Raw genomic sequence first — 14940 nt, 5'->3', positions numbered from 1 at the left:
TGCAGAGCATGTGTATCTGATAGGATAATCTATCTATTCAGCTACTCTTATTCAGTGCCTTGGCCTGGTCCCCCCTAACCTATCCCCATAACCCATACTGTACACAGCACATCACCACCGCTGTAAGTTTCCAAAGACATCAAGAGGTATGTGGGCAGAAACATTTTCTGAATTCTCCAAATGTAAATGAAATGGCAGATTCATTGGCCCTTTTCAAAATCAAATTTACAGATGAAAATGAACTTTAAAGAGTAAAATGTTTAATGGAATTGTGTAGCATACTGATATGCTTTTTAATATGTTTTAGTATCAAGCCTAGAATGAGTGGTCTGGTAAAATGCAGGAGGGGAAAACATTTTTCACAGTAACACACTTTGGCCACAAAAGATACATTTAAGAAGAATGAATGGTACGACAGGATGTTTTAAAAATATATACAGTATTAATCTAAGGGCACATTGTTCCCAATCATCAACTTTCATGTGTCCAAATATAGAAAGCGCACAAAGGTTGTGATGAACATTGTCTGGTTTCAGAAAAGACACCGACAGAGGAAAAATCTGCAAACACGGCCTTCCCTCCCGTTATCATTTCTCCATAATTGTCACTGGGTGGCCTCAGGGTGGCGCTAAAGTACAGGAGTCAACAGCCTGCTAACTACCGTGTCCTCACAATATGTACTGTCTACTGCTGACTGTACACTTTTCAGGAAGTAAACCATACTTTTTAGGAGGTCCCACAGAGAGGCAGTGTAAGAGCCATCTTTTGGTCCAATCACAGTCCAAAAAGGCTGGGGCTCATATTACCAGGCTGAACTTACCGGTACTGTTGAAACATAGTGTGGAGAACATATTGGCCAGTCTGCCGTATGTTTAATTGACTTTAATTGAATTGAGGAGGCTGTTTGAATTGAGCACAGCCACACTACATTTAGAGACAATTTTGCCTACTAAACAACTTTCTAATTATTCATTCATTCATTCATTCATTCATTCATTATCCTAACCCGCTTATCCTGAACAGGGTTGCAGCCTATCCCAGCATACATTGGGTGAAAGGCAGGAATACACCCTGGACAGGTCGCCAGTCCATCGCAGGGCACACACACCATTCACTCACACACTCACACACTCATACACTCATACACTCATACCTACATACCTACATACCTACGGGCAATTTAGACTCTCCAATCAGCCTAACCTGCATGTCTTTGGACTGTGGGAGGAAACCAGAGTACCCAGAGGAAACCCAGGCAGACACAGGAAGAACATGCAGATTCCACACAGGGAGGCCCCAGCCAACCGGGATTCGAACCCAGGACCTCCTTGCTGTGAGGCGGCAGTGCTACCCACTGCACCATCTGTGCCGCCCACTTTCTAATCAAGTGTACTCAATTTACACCGATGAGCCAACACATTATTACCACTCACAGGTGAAGCAAATAACGTTTATTATCTCGTAACAACGACGTACGTCAAAGTCTGCGATATATTAAGGCCCGGACACACCAAACCGACGATCGGCTCGCGTCGATACGCGTCGTTAATGTCGGCTGTGCCGAACACACCGCAACGACGGTCCGCCGACGGAGTGTCGGCGTGCGGGACACACCAGAAAGACTCGACCGACAGGGCGCCACCGACGTCCGCCGGCCGACCGTCGGTTTGGTGTGTCCGGGCCTTTAGACTGAAAGTTGTTGGCTCTCATATGGTTCTCATAATGGCTCGTTATGTATTGGGACCTAATTTTATAATCATAAACTTGGACCATGACCCACATGCAACAACACAGTCATTGACTCACTCTTTTGTAAGTGTGTGATGGTATATCATAAGAGCTGGATTTCGTTACACAGTTTTGCTATACAGATTATTTAAGGATCAGGCTATTGAGATTGAGCAAAGTCCAATGCCTAAAACTAAAACAGGAAACAAGGCAGACCTGTTTTTCTATACATGAATGGAATTATTCAACAGTATTACAAAGCAAAAATAGCAGTAACAAAAAAAAAACTGAAAGAGGGCCCACTGAGACAACAATCACTGTGTGCTTGTACTAAAAAGATCCGTCAAGATTCAGAAACCCAAACTAATGAGGTTGAAGGCACAATGTCAATTAATCATGCAAATAAATGCAAACATTTGTTTGCAGGCTGCCATGACAACTGAGTATTTGCATAATTAATTGCCTCATTGATAATCTATTACATGTGTACAGCTAGAAACAACCTCACGAAAGTTGGTGATGCTGAAACGCATTGACAGAAAAGTGGTTTTTAAACTTTTTTTATCAACATGGTAATTCAATAAATACATTTTAACCCATTTCTCCCATCAACATAATGTCATTAGCTAAAATGCAACTCAGTTGTTACTTCAATACTAGACCACTAGCCGGTTCTAGGTTCAGCTGAAGTTATACTGTATATTTTACGGTTGGGGATCATGCCTTTACTGTGCAACAGGATTAATGACACTGGTAAGAAAAGTTTGTATGTGGGCTCTTCTTGTTCCAGACAGCCTATACAAAACATAGGTAATAGCATTCATATATAGCATCAGCATCATTTGTTTTGTTTAGGGTGCATTTGGAAAGAGTCTGAAATTGAACCCAAGGTTCAAAAACTAGAGGAAAGTTCAAGGTTTCAGAATTTTGTATAACCACCTCTCTCTCTTTGGTCCTAATCCACCTGTAGTGTTTTATTGCACAATATTTGAAAGCAGTAAACCAGCAGTGTGTCATCTACCTAGGTACTGGCACTGTAATGTTATAGCCATCTTGCATCAGCCACACGCTGATTCTACTGGGCAGGTGTGCAGAAAATACAGCAGGAATTGTGACATAAAATTCACAATGAGTGTACGGTAAGTGTATATTTGCACTGGCATATTGCATGGGTAATCTGCAGTAAGTTTGCGCAAAAAACTGAAATAGAGCCCACTGAAACAACAATCACTGTGTGCTTGTACTAAAAAGATCCGTCAAGATCCAGAAACCCAAACTAATGAGGTTCAAGGCGTATTGTCAATTAATTATGCAAATATATGCACATATATGCTGCTATGACAACTGAGTATTTGCATAATGAATTGCCTCACCGATAATCTATTAAATGTGTACAGCTATGATGATGGTTCTAGGTTCAGCTGCAGTTATACTGTATATTTTGCTCACAGTTGGGGATCACACCTTTACTGTGCAACAGGATTAACGACTGTTACTCACAGGAAGAGGAAGTCAGCTGATGTTTCATACAGGCATGATATTACCAAAGCAGACACAATGATTGTTGAAGACTAATGCACCGAAATACATGACTCATTTCAAGCACCAAGGAGCTCAAGATAAGTTCAAAGCTCGTTGGAGGGTGAGTATTAAGGCAGCTGTTGCACTTACCTAAGATCAGGTGATACTGGACTTTGATTTTGAATGGATGTACAACTACTTAAACCTTTGAGACATTTTGACGTACAACTGCTGAAACCTTTGAGACATTTTGGTTTACTGACAATAAAATGACATCATAATGACAGGGTATCTCCACCTAGCCGTTTTTTGTTCTGTGGAATAAATACCTTGCCATGAAAGGTTAGCCTTGAGAGTGTGATGTACAACAGGCTGGTCATGTGATCAGCTGCATACTTCTGAGGACCCAATCAACACCCTCCAATATGGAAATGTTTGAGCGAGAACCTTCTCATGATTTATGGCCAAATGACCTTCAATTCAAATCAGTGTTGCAGAAATGTAGCAAGATTAATTCATTGCACACTAAAAGCAGCAGCCAAAATTCTTTCTTTTTTTTAAACTGCAGGCAAATCTTTTCTGTTATTAAATTATCTTAATTTAATAGAGCAGGCCCTATTTTGCCACAGTATGTCAACAAGATTCTATGCAAGTTTGGAGGTCAAACAATGCATTTTAACTAACCCAGATGAACTCTAATGCAAGCATGTTGTGCTGAGTTGCTCTTATTAATGTGCACATGAGTGTTAAACAGGTGGATCGATGTTTGGATTTTGAAAGAAAGACAGCCTTTACATTATCAAAAGAATGCATTTAAATGCTCCCATATAGTCCATGTAGGACTCTATAAGATATAGGCAGGGAAAAGGCAGGGAATTAAGGATTTTCTGAAGGTGACAGTAATGCAAATAACCACACATTACAAACAGTTGTATGCAGAAGAGCATCTTTGAACACACAACATGTCAAACCTCTAAGTGGATAGGCTACAGCAGCAGAAGAAAAGAAAATGGGTAAAATGAATACCTAATAAAGTGCTCAGCGAGTGTAACATGCTGTTTTCCAGGGCTGGGTGCCAGGCGGACACTCTGGGTCTGGGTGCACAGTGAAAAAAACAAGAGGTCTGCAGGGCAGGACAGAGCCAGCTGGACAGACAGACAGACAGAGCACTGGCGAGGGGACAGACAGACGCACGTAGGCCATGGCCCTCAGTAAATAAATATACTGCTGACTGAATTCTGATCTTTCACATGCATTATGGTGGTGGCTGAAGTTTATTTTGTTTTGTGTGGTTAGTATTGCACAGATCTAAAAAAATCTTAGCACCCTAGACTTTATTATCTGTATATATATGTTTATTTTTAGTGTATGTTAGTATAAAAACACATTTGATATTTCCGAATATTCATTTTCCAAAACATTTAATTTTACAGAGTTTGTTTGTTTACAGAATTTGTATTTAATTTTAAAAAGTAACATATTACTGTAAGCAATTGACTACTTTTTACATAAGAGGTCAGAAGCAACCAAAGTCTGCAGAAGAACTGTGGCAAGTTCTCCAACATGCTTGGAACAACCTCCCTGCTGATTGTCTTATAGAACTGCAGGACAGCGTTGGCTATCTAAGAGAAGTGATGCAGTTTTAATGACGAAGGGTGGTCACAAAAATATTGATTTGATTCAGTTTTTAACTATTCTGTCAAATTTAAAAAAATGTAATGTCAAATGTATATTACTTTTATTTAGGACCTTTCATTGTATTATTTTTGAAAGAATCGTATCGTTACAGAATGTTATACAGGTGCCTAAGACTTTTGCACAGTATTGTATATCTCAATTTTTTTTTCTCCCATTTTCAAACACTGGATATGGTTTATGGTTTACTTATTAGCTGAGTTATGGAGCACTGACAGTATATGTGGTGACTTATATGGTATACATGGTATATACACTTTCAAGTTTGGAAAGGATTTTTACCTGGAATTTGGAGTAAATATTGCTTTGGGATAATGCCATGGCTGCCAGCATCCCAAAGATGGGCATCATTGCAAATTCATGGTTCACCTCAGGCTTAAGTGTTGATGTTAAGCTTTGTTATAAACTTAAAATAAAGCTGTTAGAATATCACTTGGAAAGCTGAGGTTGGATATTTTATCAATACTGTTTCGGTTAATTAATATCAATTGATAGAAGACCTGAAGGTTGGGGATGGCACATGCATGCATGCATATACACACACACACACACACACACACACACACACTCACACACACGCACACGCACACTCACGCACACGCACACACTCACGCACACGCACACGCACACTCACGCACACGCACACGCACACGCACACGCACACACACACACACACACACATGCAGGGTCTGTCTCCTCTGCATTTTAAAGATTCATATTTGACATGTGTACAAACGTACTCCACAGGGTGCAGTTCTGAGTAATGACCTTTTGGGACAGTTCCACCATGACCTCCCCTGTGGCCTGAGTCAACCTCATTTTGGCCCAGACATTTCAGTCGTCTTATTTTGCAACAGATTTCACAAATTGGCACCGAGCCTAGTAGCCTGAAGTCCGTGCCACAGGGCATGTGCGTGGACAGTTTCTACCGGACTTCAGCCCCCTCAAACACCCCGACTGTGTGCCCTCGCCATGTGTGTATACAGTTAGTCCGTTTACTACGGGTGCATATCAAGCAACAAAAGCATCCGTGGATCATTTCATACCAACAAGAACATCTACTCAGATCATTTATTTTATTTATGCTAGCTATCTCCTCATGGAATCTTTACTTTTACCTCACACAGGCACTAAATAAGCAGTTTCACAAATCTCATAGGATTTTTACTTTCTGATTAGTTTTCATTGATTTGTTATACCCTCAGTGAGCACTTTATTATGTATTTATTTTTTTGACTTATTAAGTCTTCTGCTGCTGTAGCCTATCCACTTTAATGCGTTGTGTGTTCAGAGATGCTCTTCTGCATACCACTGTTGTAATGTGTGGTTATTTATGCTACTGTCACATTCCTGTCAGCTTTGACCCGTCTGCATTCTTGGTACAAAACACGTTCAGTGATATTTGATGTGATGTTTAAGGTTACTCACATATTCATTTGGCACTGCAAAGTATTTCAGTGAATTAGAGCCAATCAGCAAAATAGTATCACGCAGGAGATATAGGGTACTGCATAAAGCACTATTATTTTAAATTTATCAAATAGTGTTGTGTAACTGTGCACTGAAAACAGCTTCGATGAGAGGATTAGAGTCAGACCATCATTGTGTAAGTCCAAAAGAAGCTGCTTTTCTTATTCAGACAGAAGTAGACAATCTATCTAGAATTGTTTGTGGGTTGTTACAGAATGCAGAAATGTCATTATGGAATTAGCATTGTTTCATATTTTGTATTTGTCATTGTTGGGTACTGTCATTGTTGGGTACTGGGTATATTTTTGTGTTTCTGCTATTAACTGTTAAAAGAGAGAGAAAGAGAGAGTGAGGGAGAGAGAAGGAGCGAGAGAGGGAAAGATTGCAATATCAGGCCTCCTGTGACTGACATTAGGTCCAGACAATTTGGCCAATCAGCCCGTCTCTCTAGCACCTCCCTGGGGTAGTCAGTACAGAGGGCAACATCACGCTGTCTGTGTCTGTGCAGCTGAACCACAGGCTTTTCTGCTAAAAGAAAATATTTCCATCACCCCAAATAAAAATCTCCATTTATGTCAGCACAAGCACACAGTAAGGTGTTCAGTGTCAAATTAACCGTGATAGTACATTTTACTCTGAAAGAGTACATTTGATTCCTTGCATGAACATGTAACTTGTATAAACCATTTCATTAATACCAGATAACCAAGATGCACTAACCTGCAGCAGATAAAGCAAGTAAGCAAAGTAGTAAAATGATGCAGGAACTGCTTGACTCAGCTCAGAAACACTGATACCTGGAACAGCTTCCTAGTCACTATTCTTGATTCAGGAAAACTCACATACAAACCATCGGAACGAATAAATGGAAGACAAATGATCTGTTAATTCTTCCTCAAAAATGATCCTTCACATATACATTTACAGAGGACAAACATATTCACTTCATTAGAATTCACAGCAAATACATTCGTACATATGTCAAATATGAATCTTTGAAATACAGACAGATCATGTGTGCCTGTTTGTTTTGTTTGTGTGTGTGCCTGTGTGTGTGCCTGTTTGTTTTGTTTGTGTGTGTGCCTGTGTGTGTGTGCCTGTTTATTTTGTTTGTGTGTGTGCCTGTGTGTGTGTGCCTGTTTGTTTTGTTTGTGTGTGTGTGCCTGTTTGTTTTGTTTGTGTGTGAGCCTGTGTGTGTGCCATCCTCAACCTTCAAGGGTGTGCTTTTATCAATCGATATTAATTAACCAAAACAATACTGATAAAATATCCAAATAGACCTCAGCATTCCACGTGCTATTCTAACAGATTTGTTATTAAAGTTAATAAACAAACCATAATAATCTGTTTTTGCTTTTATCAGTAATGTGGCCTGTAAATAATTAAAACCCGTTCCGTTTTATGGCTGTTTTGTATTGTACTGTGTGTTGTATTGAATTTTATGGTGGTCAATGTTTATCCTTCCTTATTCTTTTGACCTTTAAATTTTATTTTTAGCTAAACTGGGCTTACAGTTTAACAAAAGATAAAACAATGTTTTGGTTACAAGCACCGCCTCCCAACCATATTATCCATATCTATATATACACAAGTAATTTAACCTGATTGGTTTATGCTCCCTATTGATTGGATGTAATGCAGGCACAGATACTCATGACTATTGGTTAAAATCTGTGGCATGTTTGAGTTCCAGTATCATATAAAACACATTTGCATAGCATTGCTCAGTGGTGTATTTAGCATGTTGTATTTATTTAGCCAAATCAGCAATATTTACCTGAATATTTGCACAGTGATTAACTTGTTTGCTTGCAGTGAGAGAAGAGACATTGGGTTCCTCCATGTAAAGCGCAATGATACAGAGGGTATTTAAGCAATAACTCACAACAGGCCAAGGTATATAGACATTTTATCACAGAAGCATAACAATGTCGTTACAAGAACAAGCAGGTGCAGGTGCAGGAGGTCTGCTCATTTGACTATTTAGAGAAGCGCTGCTCTGCTTTCTCCCGTCTAGAACTTTCGTTCACTGCCATGAACCAATCAGATTGCGAGATTTGTCCTACCACGGGCAGAACAAATCTTGCAATCTGATTGGTTAACAGCAGTGATAAAATAATTGTATTCCACTGCTACGAGTTCTAATGCTTGATTACAGTTCTATTTCAAGTATCACTCTGTGGCTAAGCAGTCACTCAAGTCAAAATGACAAACCTGTTAGATTAAGACGATGCCTGTCATAACCTTGCAACAGGATTTGCTCATGTTGCCCAGGATGTGCAAGCAAGCAGGGACGCAGAGCTATACATTACCTCTGCTTCCATTATCAGACGCAGGTCTCAATTTCTGAGAGAGAAATAATTTAGACCAGTTTAGACCAGCTGAACATGGTTTAGCTAGACCAGTTTGGCCATGGTGGTTGACCAGCTCATACCCAGCTAGACCAGCTTTATGACCAGCTTGGTCATGCTGGTTGACCAGCTCATACCCAGCTAGACCAGCTGTAATCAACTGGAAATCGCTTTGGATAAAAGCATCAGCGAAAGAACAAATTATAATTTATTATTTATTATAAAATGAAAAAAAAAAAAACTCTAGCTCTCAACTATACCTTTGTTTATAAGAGTGAGATGAGAAGTAGCCTAGGCTACTTTAGCACCAAAATGTTGCATGTGCAGTATGAAAGCAGGTTGAAACAGTTCCCTGCTTCATACCAGCCAATAACACATAACTTTAACAAAGCCATAACTGACCCACTGTCTGAAGCAGAGGGTTCTGCTGTAGTGCTGCAATATTTACATTTCCTTTGCTTTGGTGTAGTGGTTAGAGAACTGGTTCAAACTGCCGGTTGGGTACCCACCAGTAGATCATGATGGGGGTCTAGGTGAGTCCTGAAATACAAGACCTGCTACACATTTCTGCATATCACACAGCATCCACAGACATTACACACTGAACTAGATGTATGCACAATGGTATAAATACAGTTGATTTGACGTGTTGAAAATATTTTAATTCCATGTTGAGCATTTACACTACATTTCAAGAAGCCATCAGTTTGTGGTGATGCAATTTGATTGATAAAATGTTATTATTAAATGGTCATGGGCTTTGGGTTTGTGACTTCATGGCTGTGCAGTCAAGCCTCATATGGGACAGCTTTGAGTGCAGATTATTTTTTACTTGGCACATCAAGGTTTTTTCTATGTCAATTTTGGCTGACAATATTAGTAGAACATGAATATAGAGGACATAGAGGATATTCCTAGTATTGCAGTAGGGCTAATAGGGAATATCCCACACTTACCCTACTGGTTCCGCATTTCGCTTGGGCGAACGAGCACAAGGAAGGCGCGTGCTTCGATTTGTAATTATTACAAAAGAGAGTTTATCCCCAGACGCTAAGTTCACTGAGTTTGCGTCTGCCTTGTCGGGAAATTGCGCGGATGTGGGCGAGTTACGTGGCCTTTAAGTTACTTGGCATGTCTTCAAATTACGCACAAACTGATTCATCAGACCGTTGGACATAATGGTCTAATGTTTCTCGTGCTTTGTTTTGAATAAAGGATACACAGAGACGTCTGGAATGTAACATAGAATTACATTACATTAGGAATACTATTTTATTTAGCAGACGCTTTTGTCCAAAGCGCCGTACAAAACGTGCGTGAATGACTGGTTGATTGCTTGTTTCTAATCGCGCACTGTTGCGCAACAATTATGCAGTTCTTAGGACAATATAAACAACTGTTGACGATTGTTCAATTCGCACGTAGCCTGACCGTGATGTGTCATCTCTAGGCCTACGTGAGTTACGGAAATGGGTGAAAGGGGAACTCGGTGCTACAATGAGGTGTGAAAGGTGTGTCTTTGTCTACAAAACAAACATCTTTGTGAATCAAGTCGTGACGAAGTCAATTACCTGATTACCCGTCCTGAAGTCGAACAGACTATTGACGTTCTGGCAAAACGAACTGTGCTATACTCACCCACAGTAGCACGATTTGACAATTGTGCGTACTGTCAGTCTCAGCGGGACGAAGTTCAGGGAGGGATTAAGCATAGTTAAATTTTTTTAAAACACGATCCATTTGTTCGGCCACGATGAACACACTGTTCTATGAGATTTTTGTCAATGTTTTTCAGCAAGTGCACTCAGTGAACACTTTATGAGGTATTCATTAGACTTTTTTTTTTATTAGACTTATTGGTCTTCTGCTGCTGTAGCCTATCCGCGTTGTGTGTTCAGACGTGCTCTTCTGCATATCACTATTGTAATGTGTGGTTACTTGCCTTACTGTCACCTTCCTGTCAGCTTCGACCAGTCTGGCCATTCTCCTCTGACCTCTCACGTTAACAACGTGTTTCTGTCTGCAGAACTGCTGCTCACTGGATGTTTTTTGTTTTGTTTTTCACACCATTCTCTGGAAACTCTAGAGACAGAGTGGTGCGTGACAGCTTTGAGTGCAGATAATTTTTTACTTGGCACAGCAAGGTGGTGTACAGGTTTCTAATATCAATTTGGGCTGACAATATTCGTAGAAAATGTATACAGAGGACAGTAGCATAGCCCTTGGATATTCCTAACATTGTAGCCGGGTTAATGGGCAATATCCCACCGCATTTTGCTTGGGCGGAAGGAAGGAAGGTGTGTGCTTTGATTTGTAATTATTACAAAAGAGGGCTTACCCACTGAAGCTAAGTTCGTTGAGTTTGCGTCTGCCTTGCCAGGAAATTGTGTGGATGTGGAAGTTCCGTGGCCTTTGACTTACTTGGCATGTCTTGAAGTTACACACAAACTGATTCATCAGGCCGCTAATGGACAGAATGCTTTAATGTTTCTCATGCTTTGCTTTTAATAAATTATATTTTAAAAACAGACAAACTAAGGGGTCCGAAAAGTAACATACAGTGGGGTGGGAAAAGTTGGACACCCCTGGTTTAAATGTCTGTTACAATGAATCCATATGTGATCAAAGCAAACCTGAACTCTAAATAGTACTTTTTACTGTTTATACTTTATATAAAAAGGAAAAGGGCCCTGTGCAAAAGTTTGGGAACCTTTTCTGATTATTCTTTGTAACTTTCTAAATATATGATTACTAAGGCCCAGACCCAGGTGGTTTACTCATTAGGACAATGAGTCAACCAGTGGTGAATTCCAGGGCTTTTTATTCTGAAGTAACTCCATGCATTCTAAAGTATCCAACTGCAGTGGTTGTTCTGTCTGGTGTTATCAACCATGGGTTCCTCTCAACAGTCAAAGGATTTCATTTCCACCAAGAAGGAGAAGGCTACAACTCTCTCAATGTTTCAAACTACCTATTTCCACTGTCAGAAACATTATTAGAAAATAGAAGATAGATGGAACAGTTGAAGTCAAAGCAAGATCTTGAAAACCATGAAAGATTTCAGATAGAATGGCCTGAGACCTGGTGAGAAATGCTTAGAAAACCCCACACATCACTGCAAAAGAGCTGTAAAAAAGAGTCCAGGTATAGCTGTTCACAGGACAACAATACAAGACCTACATGGCCAGAAAGGGCGATCTTGCGCTTTGGACTGACAAAACCAAAATTCAACTTTTTAAAATGTTTTTTGAAGAAAAAAGAGTGAAGCCTTTGCAGAGAACACCTTGCTGACTGTGAAGGTGGGTCGAGTGGAAGGAAAAATGGATTCCAGCAAATATCAAGAAATTCTAGAGGCTGATGTTTAAAAGTCAGTCCAGATATTTAAGTTGAAGAGAGTTTGGGTGTTCCAGCAAGACAATGATCCAATACATGCCTCAAATCGACCATGAAGTACCCCCAGGAAAGAGAGATGAAGGTTTTGGAATGGCCACCACAGTCCCCAGACTTGAATAATATTGAAAATCTGTGGAGCGATCTCAAACATGCTGTACTTGCAAGGATCCCAAAGAATATTTCTGAGCTAGAGATGTTGGGAGGAATTAAATAAAAAGTAATCTTGCTTTGGAATTTGAATAAATGTGTAATGTTTAACATTGTACCATTTAGAGGTCATTACCATTTCTGTTCACTTAGATATTAACTGTAAAAGGCTTTTTGACCAGGGGTTCCCAAATTTCTGCGTACTGCTGTTGGATGACACTACGTTACATTGCATGTTATCAGGGATGGGCATATTTGAAATACATATTTAAAATAAAAATAGTACCCTATTTTATGGTGTAGGAAAAAATCTCCATGTCATTTGTATCAAAATACTTTTGAGTCGGACATGAAATGCACCTGCTTTCTCTGTTATGTTTGTCGTTACGCCGTCATACATGTTCTTCTTACCGCGAAAAGTCTCTAATTGTTTACATTGCGGACCGGTGCATGCAAGCGAATCGCTACCTTCCGTGTCTGGAATGTCAACAAGCCTGGACCATAACAGCTCACCTGTATAATAACAGTTCAGGTCGGGACTTTTCACTGTAAGAAGAAAATGTATGACAACGCCTCCAGCAGTGGGCGTGGACAAAGTATGCATGTGTTTTTAAATAAGAGACGCGTAAAATACACATTCAGAGGCACGTACTACATTTATCCGAGACTGGAGGCAGCACCCAGATATATTTTGGAGTTACGTTTGACATTCATGAACACTTTAAGTAAGTTTTACTATTAATAATATTTTAAAAGGAATGCCAAAACCGAATTGTTTCCTCCTGTCAGGTTTCTCTCTCCGGTAATGAGGGTTCATTGCAAAACGTTTCGTAGATTTGTTTCTTGTGCATTGTTCTAGAATCAGATATAGGCTACTAATCGTAATGTGTTGGAAATGAATTAAATAGGATTACTGGATATTTAAGATTGTAGAGCTCCAGACTGGAGTGCATGGAAATCCTTAAAAATAATGAATTTAGTTCATGCCGCTAGAGCTGGTAGACTGATAGTTCCTACAGAAGCTGATGTAACTGTGAGAGCTACTGAAAATAAAACTACTTTCAATTGTTTAGGTGAATGTGTAAGAGCGGAATACCGCTACACCCTGGTGTAAAAACCAGCTTGGAATAGACTACCAGCTACCAGCCAGTTTCAAAACATAGCTTGAGCTGGTCAAACCATGTTGAGTATAGAGCTGTTAACCAGCTACCAGCTGTTTGAAAACCCAGATTGTGTTTCTTGCGAGCAGGGCACAAGTATATCACTAGGATATTCCATATAATGCAGTCGGGCTAATGGGCACAAGAGGGCCTTTATAACGTTAGAATAATGAAGGATAACGTTATTATCGCAGGGCCTTTATAACGTTAGAATAATGAAGGATAACGTTATTATCGCAGGGCCTTTATATCGTTAGAATAATGAAGGATAACGTTATTATCGCGGCTTTTCTTTTTCCCCACAGGCGCAACCCTACTCGAAATCCCATGAAGCAAATGGAGTCCATAAAGGAGATCGTCCCGTTCGCTAAAGAGCTGTTGAGCCAGAATCCCACCCGGGGCATGGTGAAGGTGTACTTGGCGGGCACCGTGCTTGCGTTCTTCGGCATAGTGATCGGCCTGGTGGAAACCGTTTGCAAGTCTTTCTCGCCGCGGGAGCCGATGGACGAAGAGTTCGCGTGGCTGATGGCTCGCGAGCATCTCCTACAGGAGCGCAAGATCGACGTCGAACTGACGGAGACGCCAGCAGCCACGGAGGCTGGAGCAGCATCCAAGAGCCGAGTAACAGCTGTGCAGAGGAACACCGCCACTCGTCTGCACGCTTCATAAAATCCACTGACGCCATAGAACTGTGTGCTTATACAAATATACAGTCTATGATTTAAACGCACAGGTCAAATAAAGGGAAAATAGCGACTGACTTGCTTTGGGGAAATGTCACAGGACCGTGTCTGAATGCTGGCTGTCAGTGTGGGGGCAGAACCGACCACCTGCCCAGTGCAATACAGAGAACCCTTGCTGCCGTGCAGCTGACGCTTCGAGAGGTTTGCAGCAGATAGATGCTATACTGTTACTGAGGTTACATTTCCTCTGGGAACGATGACTTTTTTTTTACTTTGAGGGAAAACAGACCTGCATGAAGTATGTGCGTCTTCTTTTTGCAATGCAATAAATTCATATTTTTATTTACAGCCTGTCCCAGTGCAATGTTTTACATTATACGCATATGGATTATAAGACATCTGAAAATAGTTATACTATATCAGAATGAATTATTATAGGTTAATATATGTCTACACAAAAGTTTTACCGCATCATTCAATCAGAAGTTTGTCCTCCATTAGAATGTATGTTGTTAAAGCCATCTTACACCATGTGTCTTCCCAAAAGATAGTTATCCACAACATAAAGGTATGCTATCCTTCTTGATCTCTGAAGTTATATATATCGTATGTAGGCTATTCATTTCCCTTGCAACGAACGCTAATGGTCCTCGTGACACATTTTTGTGAACAAATGTAACTGAGAATTTCCGTTACATCAAGAAAACATTTACGTTGTAGCACTTGGCCCTTTGTGTTGAAATAAGGATTCTCAGATAACATGTCACTCAAATGTAAACCTACATGCTATGG

The 14940-nt window shown here is 40.2% G+C and overlaps 1 protein-coding gene across 1 annotated transcript; it reads left to right on the top strand.

The window, feature by feature from the left end:
• Positions 1 to 12961: 12961 nt before the first annotated feature.
• On the top strand, positions 12962 to 14494 carry LOC133139476 (G0/G1 switch protein 2-like). The gene is made up of 2 exons (XM_061259050.1): positions 12962 to 13030; positions 13771 to 14494. The coding sequence occupies exon 2, from the start codon at positions 13793 to 13795 to the stop codon at positions 14132 to 14134; it is 342 nt and encodes a 113-aa protein (XP_061115034.1). The 5' UTR covers positions 12962 to 13030; positions 13771 to 13792; the 3' UTR covers positions 14135 to 14494.
• Positions 14495 to 14940: the final 446 nt, after the last annotated feature.

This window comes from Conger conger, chromosome 10, assembly GCF_963514075.1.
Source record: "Conger conger chromosome 10, fConCon1.1, whole genome shotgun sequence".
NCBI classification, from domain to species: domain Eukaryota; kingdom Metazoa; phylum Chordata; class Actinopteri; order Anguilliformes; family Congridae; genus Conger; species Conger conger.
The sequence above is the reverse complement of the archived record's forward strand: the minus strand, read 5'-3'. Positions and strand labels throughout refer to the sequence as shown.